The sequence below is a fragment of the Prunus mume genome, linkage group LG2, assembly GCF_029339155.1.
Source record: "Prunus mume cultivar Tortuosa linkage group LG2, ASM2933915v1, whole genome shotgun sequence".
NCBI lineage: Eukaryota > Viridiplantae > Streptophyta > Magnoliopsida > Rosales > Rosaceae > Prunus > Prunus mume.
Genome location: NC_142699.1, coordinates 35336403 through 35348612, shown reverse-complemented (window position 1 = coordinate 35348612; position 12210 = coordinate 35336403). Strand labels below are relative to the sequence as shown.

Genomic DNA, 12210 nt, shown 5'->3' with positions numbered 1-12210 from the left:
TTTATCATTGACACGCCCTAATATTTGCCTATGCTGTAAGCGTTGCTAGCCAATTTATGCATTCACCTAGTGAGGATCATATGACCGCTGTGATGCATATTCTGAGTTACTTAAAGTCTACTCCTGGGAGAAGTTTATTATTTAAGTAAAATGGTCACTTGGATCTAGAAGGTTACACTTACGCAGATTATGCAGGAAATATTACAGATAGATGTTCTACATCAGGTTACTTCACATTTGTTGATGGTAACCTAGTTACATGGCGTAGCAAGAAGCAAAACGTTGTGTCTCGGTCCTCCGCAGAGTCTAAGTACAGAGGGATTGCCCAAGGGGTTTGTGAAATACTGTGGCTAAGGTGGTTACTTGTTGAAATTGGGTTTAGACTGAATGCTACTACAAAGCTCCACTGTGATAATCAGTCTGCATTTGAAATTGTTATCAATCTGATGTGTTTGTACCATAGTTAACCCTACCACTCACTTCATGACACGTGGAAAGAGTACGGAGTTAGAAAACACTCTGGCTCTCTCAGCTTGATTTACGCTATGAATACTTGCTAAAACAGAGAATTCTCCCCAAAACTTACTTTGCCATCGGAGGGTCTTGGTTTGGTACCACACCAGTACTCTCGACCTCATCGGTTATTTTTTGTCTTAGCCCAGAACAGAGCATCATATCTCATAGTGTGGCATGCTCACATCAAGGGTCCTCCAAGCCGAATCATCACATCACCTGTAAGTTACCTCTATCTCTATCTATTTAGTTTTAGGGCAAACACGGTGCAACATGATTGAACTAAGCATGTAGAAGTTGATCGGCATTTCATTAAGGAGAAGCTGGAGCATAAGTTAATTTTTATAACTTTTGTGCCTTCTTTAGAGCAGCTTGCAAATATGTTGACCCATGCCGTGTCAATGTGCCGATTTGAAGACTCACTTGACAAGTTGGGCATTACTAATGTTTATGCACCAACTTGAGGGGAGTGTTGGGGTGAGTCAACGTTCCTATTATGAATAAAAAAAATTTCTTATTAGGAATATAATTTATATTTTATTGTAATTATCTAATTTAAGTAGAATTAGGAGATTTTGTACATATTTCCTATTTGTAACTACTTTGTATGTAGTATATATATTCATCCTTGAGGGCAGAATAAACATATCAGTTTTAAACACTAATTATTTTGAGTCTAATTAACTTCAGAAGATTTGCTACTGTTTAGTAAAAGTTAACAATTACCCGAAATAGATGATGTATATGAAATTTATAGCCGACAACTAACAATCAATTATGGCACATGAGGTGGCACCATAGTATAAATAAATCAAAGGATTAGGCGAGATTAGCTCCTCAGTATCGGTTATCAGATGCACAAACATTCACCACCCTTAAAGAGGGGACCAACACTCCGGAAGCCCCCAGCTCGTCCCGTTGATCATAATTTATTAATAAGAAACAAAAAAGAGATACAAGAACAACAGGGGGGACCGAACTAAACCCCGCAGAAGAGAAAGACAATGACAAAAATGCACAACAACATGCTAACCTAAGAGACCAAAACTCTGAAAGAGTAAACAAAAGAAACTAGGAAAACCAGTAATTAGTCATGCCCAGCCAGTCTCACTGACAAAAAGGCAAAATAAAAGAAGGTGCAATATCCCACCAAATTAAACCAGAGCCCAAAGCACCATGATTTGCCAAAGCATCAACAACATGATTACCCTCACGAAAGATATGAGAAATCTTAAATGACATGTGTTGGAGATGATGCAAGCAATTTTGCCAATCAACTCGTAGAAGCCAAGGGACCAAATGTGGAGAGCAAAAGAATTTAGTAACTAACAACGAATCAATTTCAATCCGAACATTATGCCAAGCATGGAGCCAAGCAAGCCTTAATGGCCTTACTGATATCATGCTGTCAGGCTTAAATTGCTTGTGGTCCTTTTGGAGTTAAGATTGAAGAGTAATGTTGTACTTAATTTCAGTCCCAATAAAACATAAAACATTCATTTGAGTAATTGTTACCAACTAATAGTAAACTGTTTTTTTAATCAGACAGAGTCAATTGTTTTGGCTGTTTGAATGGAAGTTTCCTCTAATCAAAAACTCAAAACTCATATCTTGACTAACATGTGAAAAACCATATTTTTTTATACTGAAATCCTTTAAAATGAGGCTGAGAATCTGCGTAAACAGTGTCGTGAATCTTCATATTGTGAATATCTGCTACGTTGTCCGCAGCCGCTATGCCCAACAACTAGCTAGCTAATTGTGTTTATCAATTCTCACTAGTAACTTGCTGGGCATTGGCGGCCACAGATAGCGCAGCAGGAACCAGGCTGAGTGCCATTCCAAACAATGGAAAATTGGAAATGGCTGGCTTTAGTTGATACTTTATAATGGCTGGATATATATATATATATAGAAAGAAAGAAATCGGGACAGTTGATTTGAAATTTAAGATTGATTGGTTAGTTATGATCAGACTGAGGAGGATTGACCAACATTTTAGACACTCATCATAGTTTTACTTTAATTATGTTCCTTTAATTATAAAGATGAATTAAAGATTAAATTCAAATAAAGATGAATTAAAGATTGAATGCAAATAGCGGAATCAAATAAATACCAAATGATGTTCCTTTAATTATAAAGATTGAATTCAAATAAATACACACTCATCATAGTTTTACTTGTCGGCATCTGGGTTGCCCCAAATGGTACTTCTCAAAAACCTTGACCAAACCAAAGGGTCATTTCTCGATTTATGCATGTCATCCTCATCATTTCAATTTTATCAAATCTTTACTTTGCATTAGTACATTTTTATTAGTAAAAAAAATATTGAAATTCACGAATTTGAAGAAAAAAGATACTGCAGACCAAATTTGTAAAGACCAGCAACTGATTTTTGCTTTATTTATTTAATCAAATCAAATAGAAAAATTACAATTTATATCATAGCCTTAGGTGCAAGCCAAAGTAGCTCTGGCTTGATAGACAAGAAAAAGAAAAGGAAAAATGAAAGCCACACCAATATAATGACAGAGAAAGCACATGCAGTACATTTCATTTAAGGTTTTAGTTGTAGGCATCTGGGTTGGCCACAAGGTAGTTCTCAATAAGCTTGAACAGACCAGTTGCCTTCTCTTTGCCAGCCTTAACATCCTCTTCCTTGATCTCAACATCACCTGTGGTGTGGTAGTTGCTGGTGCTCTTTATGGTGGAACCTCCATCAGCAGATGCCACCAACTTAATCTCATAACTGATTTTCTCAACCTTGTCTGAAAGAGCATCTCCTTCAACCAAACTGTAGCTGTACACAAAGTTATCTTTGTCAAGCCCATCGATCCGGTGCTTCACATAGCTGTAATGACTTCCTGTAAAATGAGGATTATAATTAGAAATTAAGAGATTAATGCTTTCAAGATTCATGTTATTAATTAAGCAAACAAGTTAGACTTAGAAGGGGCAATGGCAGAAACCAACCTTCACCAAAGCTAATCTTCTTGATGGTTCCAACCCCTCCATCTCCTTCAACAATTTCAGCACTTTTAACTGATTGGGGAGCAATCTTGGGGATGAGGGTGTCAGCTTCAAGAACAAGGGCTTTGAACAATCTTGGTGGGGGGATGACTGAGGTGGACTCGTCTGAGTATGTGAAGACACCCATGATGAAGATAATGATTTGAGAGCTTAGAAAATGATCAAAGAAAGAATGAAAGTGTGAAAGGATTAGATGATTGGCAGGGATGATATTTGATGCTGGAAAATGTGAGAACTGGAGGTGCTATTTATAGATTGAGGCTGAAGGTCAGGCTGTGTGAAATCTGAGTTGTCTATCAAAGACTTTAGACTTTGAAAATGAAAGTGAAAAGGACTTTAGACAGCACACCAGTTGTGTTGTAGTATTCTGATCATCAAAAAGGCCAATCAGAATGGACTGTGTACGTAGACATGTGTTTTAGAACATTCTATTAGAAAATTAATTAGCACATCAGCTGATTGTAATAAGTTGGAATTTTTAAAATCAACTTGTAGAGATGGCTTTCTTTGACTAAAATATTCACATGGGAAACAACCACTGAAAACTTGTCCAAACAACTTTATATCCATTGGGGTCACTTCACCCTTAACCTATAAATACTCCCTCTGGTGCTCACATTTCCTCATACCAATATCAATCATTCTCTTTTAGCTTCCTCCACATTCATTCTTTCTTTGATCATTTTCTAAGCTCTTAAATCATCATCATCATGGGTATCTTCACATACGAAACCGAGTTCACCTCTGTCATTGCTCCACCTAGGTTGTTCAAAGCCCTTGTTCTAGATGCTGACAACCTCGTCCCAAAGATTGCTCCACAAGCAGTTAAAAGTGCTGAAATTGTTGAAGGAGATGGAGGTGTTGGAACCATCAAGAAGACTAGCTTTGGGGAAGGTTTGTTTACTTTCCACCAATATTGTCTCTCTCTACCAATTAACTTGGTTTTCTAGTTAATACATATCGCAAAAGCAGTAGTGTCTTAATTTCTCAAATTTTCAAATCACAGGAAGTGAATACAGCTACGTGAAGCACCGGGTTGACGCGCTTGACAAAGATAACTTTGTGTACAGCTACAGTTTGATTGAAGGAGATGCTCTTTCAGACAAAATTGAGAAAATCTCTTACGAGATTAAGTTGGTGGCATCTGCAGATGGCGGTTCCATCATAAAAAACACCAGCAACTACCACACCAAGGGAGATGTTGAGATCAAGGAAGAGCATGTTAAGGCTGGCAAAGAAAGGGCCCATGCTTTGTTCAAGGTTATCGAGACCTATCTTGTGGCCAACCCTGATGCCTACAACTAAAACCATCAACGATGTATACTACATGTCAAGGGAAATAATCTTGTGGCTCTCCTTTCTCTGTTTGTTAAACAGTGTGGCTTTCAATTCTTTCTTTTTCTCATACTACAGCAGTCTTTGATAGTTCTTCTTTTTCCAGATTTGGTTTGTGATGTTTCCCTTTTCACCTGAACACAAGTCATTAATGGAAGTGTCCTTATTCCTCTGTTTATTCAACAATGTTGGCTTTCATTTCTGTTTTTCTTTCTACCAAGCCAGAGCATTCTTTGGTTTGCATTTGAAGTTCTGATTAAAGAGTAGTGTCTTTGTATTTGAATTGTTCCACAATAAATAAAACAAAAAACATCTGATTTATCTTCTTAAACCTATCAATGTCATGTCTCCCTCATTTCTCCAACTTCTGAGGACCTTACATTAAAGACAATAAGTTGTCTACTTTATTTGGGCATCCACTAGTTCCTGATTGTAATGGGATCAGGGGATTAGATTGTCAATCAATATACCCTATGGAGATTTTTTATTTTTTATTTATTCAAGATTTCATTTATTTGAGAACTGTAACAAATACAACATTAATTCACTCTTTAATCAACTAAAGACCTCCAAGCACCATGATTTGGCCAGACACGAGGAAAGAAAACATCATCATTTTGTGATGACTGGAAATGCAAGACTCTTTCTCTCTCCAACATGCTACGTACATTGACATGAAAAGCATTAGTTGCAGGCATCAGGGGTTAGCCAAGAGATGGTTCTCAATGACCTTAAACAGACCTGATTGCCTGCCTTAACATGCTCTTCCTTGATCTCTAGATGCATCAGCATCGGATGTATATAAATATAATAGGCTAAACTGGTGAAATACTTCCTGAACTTGTACCTAACTTTTAATTTAACCTCCATCCTTTTTCTAAGAAAATTAAGTATATGAAATTTTTTTTTTCACTAATGACCCCATGCCATCTAAATCCTCAACATTTCATCTAATTTTCCATTAACTATAAGGGCAAATTGGTCATTTCGTATGTTAAATATAAATAAATACTGAAAAATCAAATTAAAAACTTTTAAAAATTGAAATACTCTCTCTCTCTGTGCATGGTGGGTTGCAGGTGGTGGTCATGGGAATTGGGGAGAAGAAATCTGGGATGAGGGGCGTTGGGTGGGTTGGAGAATCACCCGGGGTTGGGGAGGGAAGAGGAGGGTCTGGGTTTGGGTCAGTGCAAGATTTTTTTTGTTATCTTTTTCTAAATATTTTTTTTTAGTACCAGTATAACATTGCTTATTTGAGGTGATAAGTGATTTTTAAAAAAATTTGGGAAGCCCAACCCAATTGGCAAACTATAAAAAATCACTTATTATTAAAAATTGCTGTGAGAGAAAGTTATAAGGGAAAACAGCTAATGAGATGCTTTCATTTTCTGATTATGCAGGAATTAATTTTGAAGAGACACTGGGTTTACTGATTATGTGGCAATCATTTTCTGATTACGTGGAATCAGTACCAACAACACTTTTAACAAAAAGTTTACCAAACGCCAAATTGTTTTATCTCATAGCAAATCGACAACAATTATTTTCACAGCACAGCAATGTCAAACTGGCTTTTAATGATTTAACAGAAAATTGGATGAAATGTTTAGGATTTAGACGGCATGGGGACATTGGTGAAAAAATAAATTTCATATCCTTGACTTTCTTTATATATATATATATATATATATATATATATATATATATAAATTAAATAAATTAAAAAATATATAAAAATTAAAAATTAAAAAAAGAAAAAAGAATATGGAGTAAATTGAAAATTAAGTAAAAGTTTCAGGGCATTTCATCAGTTTAATAAATGAAATGAGATGGCAATGACATGAGTTTGCCATGTCGCAGCTACCATATACTTCCAAATTTGAAATTTACCAATATTGTTGTGCGTTCGTCACAGCTAGTATATACTTCCAGAACTTCAAATAGGATGACTTGACTTGCATATTTCAACTTTGGCTGCATTGGGTCAACAATATTGCATCTCTAAATGGCTTTATCCAGAACACGGAAAATTACCATGTACGAAAACTGTAGTTTCCTTTTTCAACCATTGAAAAATAAAAAATTCGTCCAAACTCGTCCAAACTCCTTTATCTTTTGGGGCCACTTTACACAGCATGCCCTTTCTCCTTACCTATAAATACAACCTCCAGTGCTCATTCATTCCAACATCAAACACTAGATCTCCCCATAGCAGTTCACTTTGCTTCCCAAACATTTGGTTATTTCTTGCTTTCATCAACTTCTTAACTCTAAATCATCATCATGGGTGTGTTCACATATGAAACTGAGCTCACCTCTGTCATCCCCCCACCTAGATTGTTCAAAGCTCTTGTTCTTGATGCTGACAATCTGGTACCAAAGATTGCTTCACAAGCAGTTAAAAGTGCTGAAATTGTTGAAGGAGATGGAGGTGTTGGAACCATCAAGAAGATTAGATTTGGTGAAGGTTTGTTTACTTTCCACCATTCTCTCTCTCTCTCTGTACTAACTGAACTTGGTTTTCTAGTTAATATATATGTATCTTGAAAGCAGCAATCTCTTAATTTCTAACTTGTTTGCTTAATTAACATAAATCCTGAAAGCAGTAATCTCTTAATTTCTAATTAGTCTTCGTTTTACAGGAAGTGAATACAGCTATGTGAAGTACCGGATTGACCGGCTTGACAAAGATAACTTTGTGTACAGCTACAGTTTGATTGAAGGAGATTCTATTACAGACAAGATTCAGAAAATCTGTTATGAGATTAAGTTGGTGGCATCTGCTGATGGAGGTTCCATCATAAAGAACACCAGCAACTACCACTCAATAGGTGATGTTGAGATCAAGGAGGAGGATGTTAAGGCTGGCAAAGAAAGAGCCTCTGGTTTGTTCAAGGTCGTTGAGAAGTACCTTTTGGGCAACCCTGATGCCTACAACTAGACATGTCTGTGATGCTACTGCATGTTTGGACAACAATCTGTCATTTTGTCCTTCTTTTTCTGTTTACTTAACGGTATGGTTTTAACGAGTAATGTACTTGTATTTGATTTCAATTGATCAATCAAGAAAATTTGGAAAGCATTTATTTGATTGTCTGTTCAACTGTATGTCTGAAGACCTGTTTTAAAATATATATATATATATATATATATGAAGAATAAATATTTTGCTGCATATTTAGTTATATATTTAAATTGATAGCATAGATAGTTAAATATATATTGTTTTCTGTACTAATAAATATTTATATCTTATTACATATATTATTCTATTATATATATATATATACATATATCTTATTAAATATGTGTATTACATATATACTTATCCTAATATATATATGTATATGTTTTAAAATAGTTATTGTTAACGTGTCAAAGTACAAAACCTATTAAGTATCAATACTATCAACTCACCAAGAAGATAAGAATAGGATTAGAGGGATTGGAAGAGTCACAAAAACATTCTTCCTTATCTACAACTACATTGATAACTATTACTTGGACAGTAAGTTTTTATCAACCGCCAATAAACCATCCAATAGGAAATCACTTCCTGCCGACATGTTCCTTGTAGGACATTAAGTTGCACAACAAGTGCAAACAAAGAAAACGAGAGAGAGAGAGAGAGAGGGCTAGTTGTGATATAGTTCTTGGAGGAGGTATAGGGCTTAGCTTGTATTTTCTTAAATTGGAGCAATGCTTTGGAATCAAGGTAGGGGTTTCTTGGGAGCCTTTACAGGGATTGATCTAATTAAATTTTGTGAGCTCAGCTCTATATTATGTGTGATATTGTATAATGTTCTTGTATAGGATATTTACGTATTGTGAGATATATGGATATGTGAAATGCATAATTATATCATGTCATGGAAATTAGTTGGAGATGTTGGGTAGAGAAAATAATAATGGAAAAGAGGGTAATGGAAATAGTCTTTTGTGTAGTTGAGTCTAACTCTTGGCAGGTATCAGGTCTCAGGAATCCCACAGTGCACATGGTTTTTATTGGGTGATTCGGGACTGGCGAAAGGGAGTTAGACAAGATGACTAACAAAAGGGGAATTATGAGATGATTGAAATGGGTATTAGTTCATATAAACAGGCATTCGGGACCAAGTAGTATAAGCATAGTATGAGACGTGCAGGTCTGCTTGTCCAGTTATATGAATTAACGGGAATAGATGAAGAGCATTCATTCATGCATTATTATTAATAATGTGATATTTGGCTGTGTGATTGCATGTCACTTAATTTAGTTATATCAATCTACTATGGTAAGGTCTCATGTCCCTACTGAGCTGTGGTTGCTCACCCCTCACCCTATTTAATTTTTCAGATGAATTAGTGGTCAAGAAAAAGACTAAACCAGTTGAGGATGAATTAGATGAAAGTGATAGAGCTTTATTTATTGTAAAGTTGTAAGATTTTGGATCTATTTTTATAAGAGAAGTTTATTTTAAACCCTGTTTCGGCTTCTATTTATTTTATTTTCATTTTCATTTTCTCACGTGCCGGCACGGGGTTTCCATCCACCCCGGGTCCGGGGTGTGACACTGTATGTGTAGAATGAATTCCACATTAGTATGTTCTAAGTTAAACAACAATTCAACCACAAAGCAATTGGCAATAAGTAATAAACAAGTTCAGATCTTTTTCTGTAACTCGTGAGGACATTTTACCAACTTCGTTATTGTTCTAATCGTATACAAATCAAAATTTTCTGCTGCATTCAGTACATTTATATTGATTCTTTCGACTTTTAAACAAATTAACGTCATGCTGTGTAGAATGTTACTCCCGAATTACTGATGACTAATTTGGTTGACATCATTAGAAAGCAATACTTAAAAGATAGTTCAAACTGCAGAATCGAAATTCAATTTTATCTTTGAAAATGGACTTTGAGGATTTGGTATGTGTGTGGCGCGAATCATTTATTAGGTTAGATTATGTCACATGTCCCATCGAGAATGAAAATATTCTCAATGTTGGGGTAATTTTAAAGGTCATAAGTTTAGGAAATAAAAAGTTAGAATCTAAAGCGTTTAGCTATTATTACATAGTTTATGAGTTGAAGTTAATGTGGGGTTTAGTGGGTATAATGGTTATGATTAGATTTAATATCGAGTTAATATTATGGCCTATAAATAGGCTTCATATCCACTCTATGTTAAGTGTGTACCAAGCGTACCAAGAGTATCTAGTGTGTGTTGTAGTAGAGTCTTTAAATATCAATCTTATTGAGGTTGGTCTCAAATAAGTTTGTGTAGGAGCTCTGTGTAGCCTTCGGGCTTCACATCTCCAAAATTTTGTTATTTCTTTAGTTCATTGTATTGTATTTCTTCCTTCACATTCAGAATGTCAGTGCATAAAGCGAAATCCACCAATACTCAACATATCAGAACATGTCTGTTACCCCGAATCGCTTGAGCTTGATGCACGGTGGTGGATTGCTTCCCCGAATCCACGCTCTTCAGATCTCCTTTGTCGGTTCTCATGGACCTTCCTTTACTGGCGGGGATGGCAGATCGGGTGGCAGCAGCGGCGGCTGCTTAGTCCTTGGGTGGGATTTTAGGGTTGTGTGTCTTAGGGTTTTTTGTTGTGTTGGGCCTAAAGTATGTGTATTATGGTTGGGCTTTTATTTTGTTTGGTTGGGCTTTTCTTTTGTTTGTTGTATTGGACCTGTTTGTATCTTACTATGTTAATGGAATATCATTTCCTTCGACAAAAAAAAAAGAAAAAAAAAAAAAAAAGAACATGTCTATTTCCAGTTCGCAAGTTTATCTCATAAACTTTGATGATCCAACATAAATTGTTTAGCTCAAATTGCTCTCCCAGTAAAAATATTTAGCTCAGTTCGCAGCTCAACACAGTAGGAAGTGTGATTCAATTCAACAGTCTCCTTACCACCTCAAGGACTTTAAATTCTAACCACTTTTCATCTCCGAATGGATAAAAATTACACTGGATAGCAGACTATAAATGTGGCCTTAATCTTCTGCCTAATGCAGGCATGCTATTGCTCAAAAGAAAAGTTCTACAGCAATCATTCTCATTGATTTTTAAAAGCAATCTTACTTGATTAATTTGATCTCCCGAGGTATGAATTCTCAAATGACATACAAGAAAAACAGAGTATATTTGAATCAAAATAGGGCATGCTTGCTTTGGTAACTCATTTGGTTAATAAAGTTAGGGAAAAAACTTGCAAATACTATAAGAATATATGATGATATTCCTTTTATTTATTAGAGAATGAGAAAAAATACAACAGTCACACTTTGATATAACAAAGGCCTCCAAGTGCAAGCCCTTGGCCACACACAACAAGGGAAGAAAAGAAAAAGGAAAACAAACATCACTGAATGATGACTCTGGAAGCAAAGACTCTCTTCAACATGCTACATTTAGTTGTAGGCATCTGGGTTGGCCACAAGGTAGTTCTCAATAAGCTTGAACAAACCAGTTGCCTTCTCTTTCCCAGCCTTAACATCTTCTTCCTTGATCTCAACATCACCTGTGGTGTGGTAGTTGCTGGTGCTCTTTATGATGGAACCTCCTTCAGCAGATGCCACCAACTTAATCTCATAACTAATTTTCTCAACCTTGTCTGAAAGAGCATCTCCTTCAACCAAAGTGTAGCTGTACACAAAGTTATCTTTGTCAAGCCCGTCGATCCGGTGCTTCACATAGCTGTAATGACTTCCTGTAAAATGAGGATTATAATTAGAAATTAAGAGATTAATGCTTTCAAGATTTATGTTATTAATTAGGCAAACAAGTTCAACTTAGAAGAGGCAATGGCAGAAACCAACCTTCACCAAAGCTAATCTTCTTGATGGTTCCAACACCTCCATCTCCTTCAACAATTTCAGCACTTTTAACTGATTGGGGAGCAATCTTGGGGATGAGGGTGTCAGCTTCAAGAACAAGGGCTTTGAACAATCTTGGTGGGGGGATGACTGAGGTGGACTCGTCTGCGTATGTGAAGACACCCATGATGAAGATGATGATTTGAGAGCTTAGAAAATATGATCAAAGAAAGAATGAATGCAGAGGAAGCTAAGAGAATGATTGATATTGGTGTGAGGAAGTGTGAGCACCAGAGGTGGTATTTATAGGTTAATGGGGAAAGGCCAGATTTGTAAAATGGCTTTCATTAATAAAGGAACTTAGACAAGGAAAATATGAAAAGGAAAATATGATTTTCAATGAAATACAGCAATATTTTAGTCGAGGAAATAAAGCTTCCAGTAGATGTTGATTTGAAAAATTCAACTATTCCAACAGGATGAGGGTGTGCTAAGAACTTAATAATATAATAAC

General features: G+C 35.9%; 4 protein-coding genes across 4 annotated transcripts; 2 read left to right on the top strand and 2 right to left on the bottom strand.

Moving 5' to 3' along the window:
- Positions 1–2890: 2890 nt before the first annotated feature.
- Positions 2891–3773, bottom strand: LOC148920153 (major strawberry allergen Fra a 1.08-like). Its single transcript, XM_089047612.1, has 2 exons — positions 3493–3773; positions 2891–3383 (listed from the first exon to the last, which is right to left on the bottom strand). Exons 1-2 carry the CDS (start codon positions 3674–3676, stop codon positions 3085–3087), a joined length of 483 nt encoding a protein of 160 aa, XP_088903738.1. The 5' UTR covers positions 3677–3773; the 3' UTR covers positions 2891–3084.
- Positions 3774–4172: 399 nt separating this feature from the next.
- Positions 4173–5070, top strand: LOC103323092 (major strawberry allergen Fra a 1.08-like). Its single transcript, XM_089046946.1, has 2 exons — positions 4173–4443; positions 4556–5070. The coding sequence occupies exons 1-2, from the start codon at positions 4260–4262 to the stop codon at positions 4852–4854; spliced, it is 483 nt and encodes a 160-aa protein (XP_088903072.1). The 5' UTR covers positions 4173–4259; the 3' UTR covers positions 4855–5070.
- Positions 5071–7061: 1991 nt separating this feature from the next.
- LOC103323090 (major strawberry allergen Fra a 1.07-like) lies at positions 7062–7973 on the top strand. The gene is made up of 2 exons (XM_008225049.2): positions 7062–7351; positions 7527–7973. The coding sequence occupies exons 1-2, from the start codon at positions 7168–7170 to the stop codon at positions 7823–7825; spliced, it is 483 nt and encodes a 160-aa protein (XP_008223271.1). The 5' UTR covers positions 7062–7167; the 3' UTR covers positions 7826–7973.
- A 3123-nt stretch (positions 7974–11096) lies between these two features.
- LOC103323089 (major strawberry allergen Fra a 1.08-like) lies at positions 11097–11984 on the bottom strand. The gene is made up of 2 exons (XM_008225048.2): positions 11700–11984; positions 11097–11590 (listed from the first exon to the last, which is right to left on the bottom strand). The coding sequence occupies exons 1-2, from the start codon at positions 11881–11883 to the stop codon at positions 11292–11294; spliced, it is 483 nt and encodes a 160-aa protein (XP_008223270.2). The 5' UTR covers positions 11884–11984; the 3' UTR covers positions 11097–11291.
- Between the last annotated feature and the right edge of the window lie 226 nt (positions 11985–12210).

Coding starts and splice junctions, on each gene's coding strand:
- LOC103323092 (XM_089046946.1), top strand. CDS start 4,260: ATGGGTATCTTCACATACGAAACCGAGTTCACCTCTGTCATTGCTCCA. Junction 4,444..4,555: donor GAAGACTAGCTTTGGGGAAG/GTTTGTTTACTT, acceptor TTCAAATCACAG/GAAGTGAATACAGCTACGTG.
- LOC103323089 (XM_008225048.2), bottom strand. CDS start 11,883: ATGGGTGTCTTCACATACGCAGACGAGTCCACCTCAGTCATCCCCCCA. Junction 11,591..11,699: donor GAAGATTAGCTTTGGTGAAG/GTTGGTTTCTGC, acceptor CTCATTTTACAG/GAAGTCATTACAGCTATGTG.
- LOC148920153 (XM_089047612.1), bottom strand. CDS start 3,676: ATGGGTGTCTTCACATACTCAGACGAGTCCACCTCAGTCATCCCCCCA. Junction 3,384..3,492: donor GAAGATTAGCTTTGGTGAAG/GTTGGTTTCTGC, acceptor CTCATTTTACAG/GAAGTCATTACAGCTATGTG.
- LOC103323090 (XM_008225049.2), top strand. CDS start 7,168: ATGGGTGTGTTCACATATGAAACTGAGCTCACCTCTGTCATCCCCCCA. Junction 7,352..7,526: donor GAAGATTAGATTTGGTGAAG/GTTTGTTTACTT, acceptor TTCGTTTTACAG/GAAGTGAATACAGCTATGTG.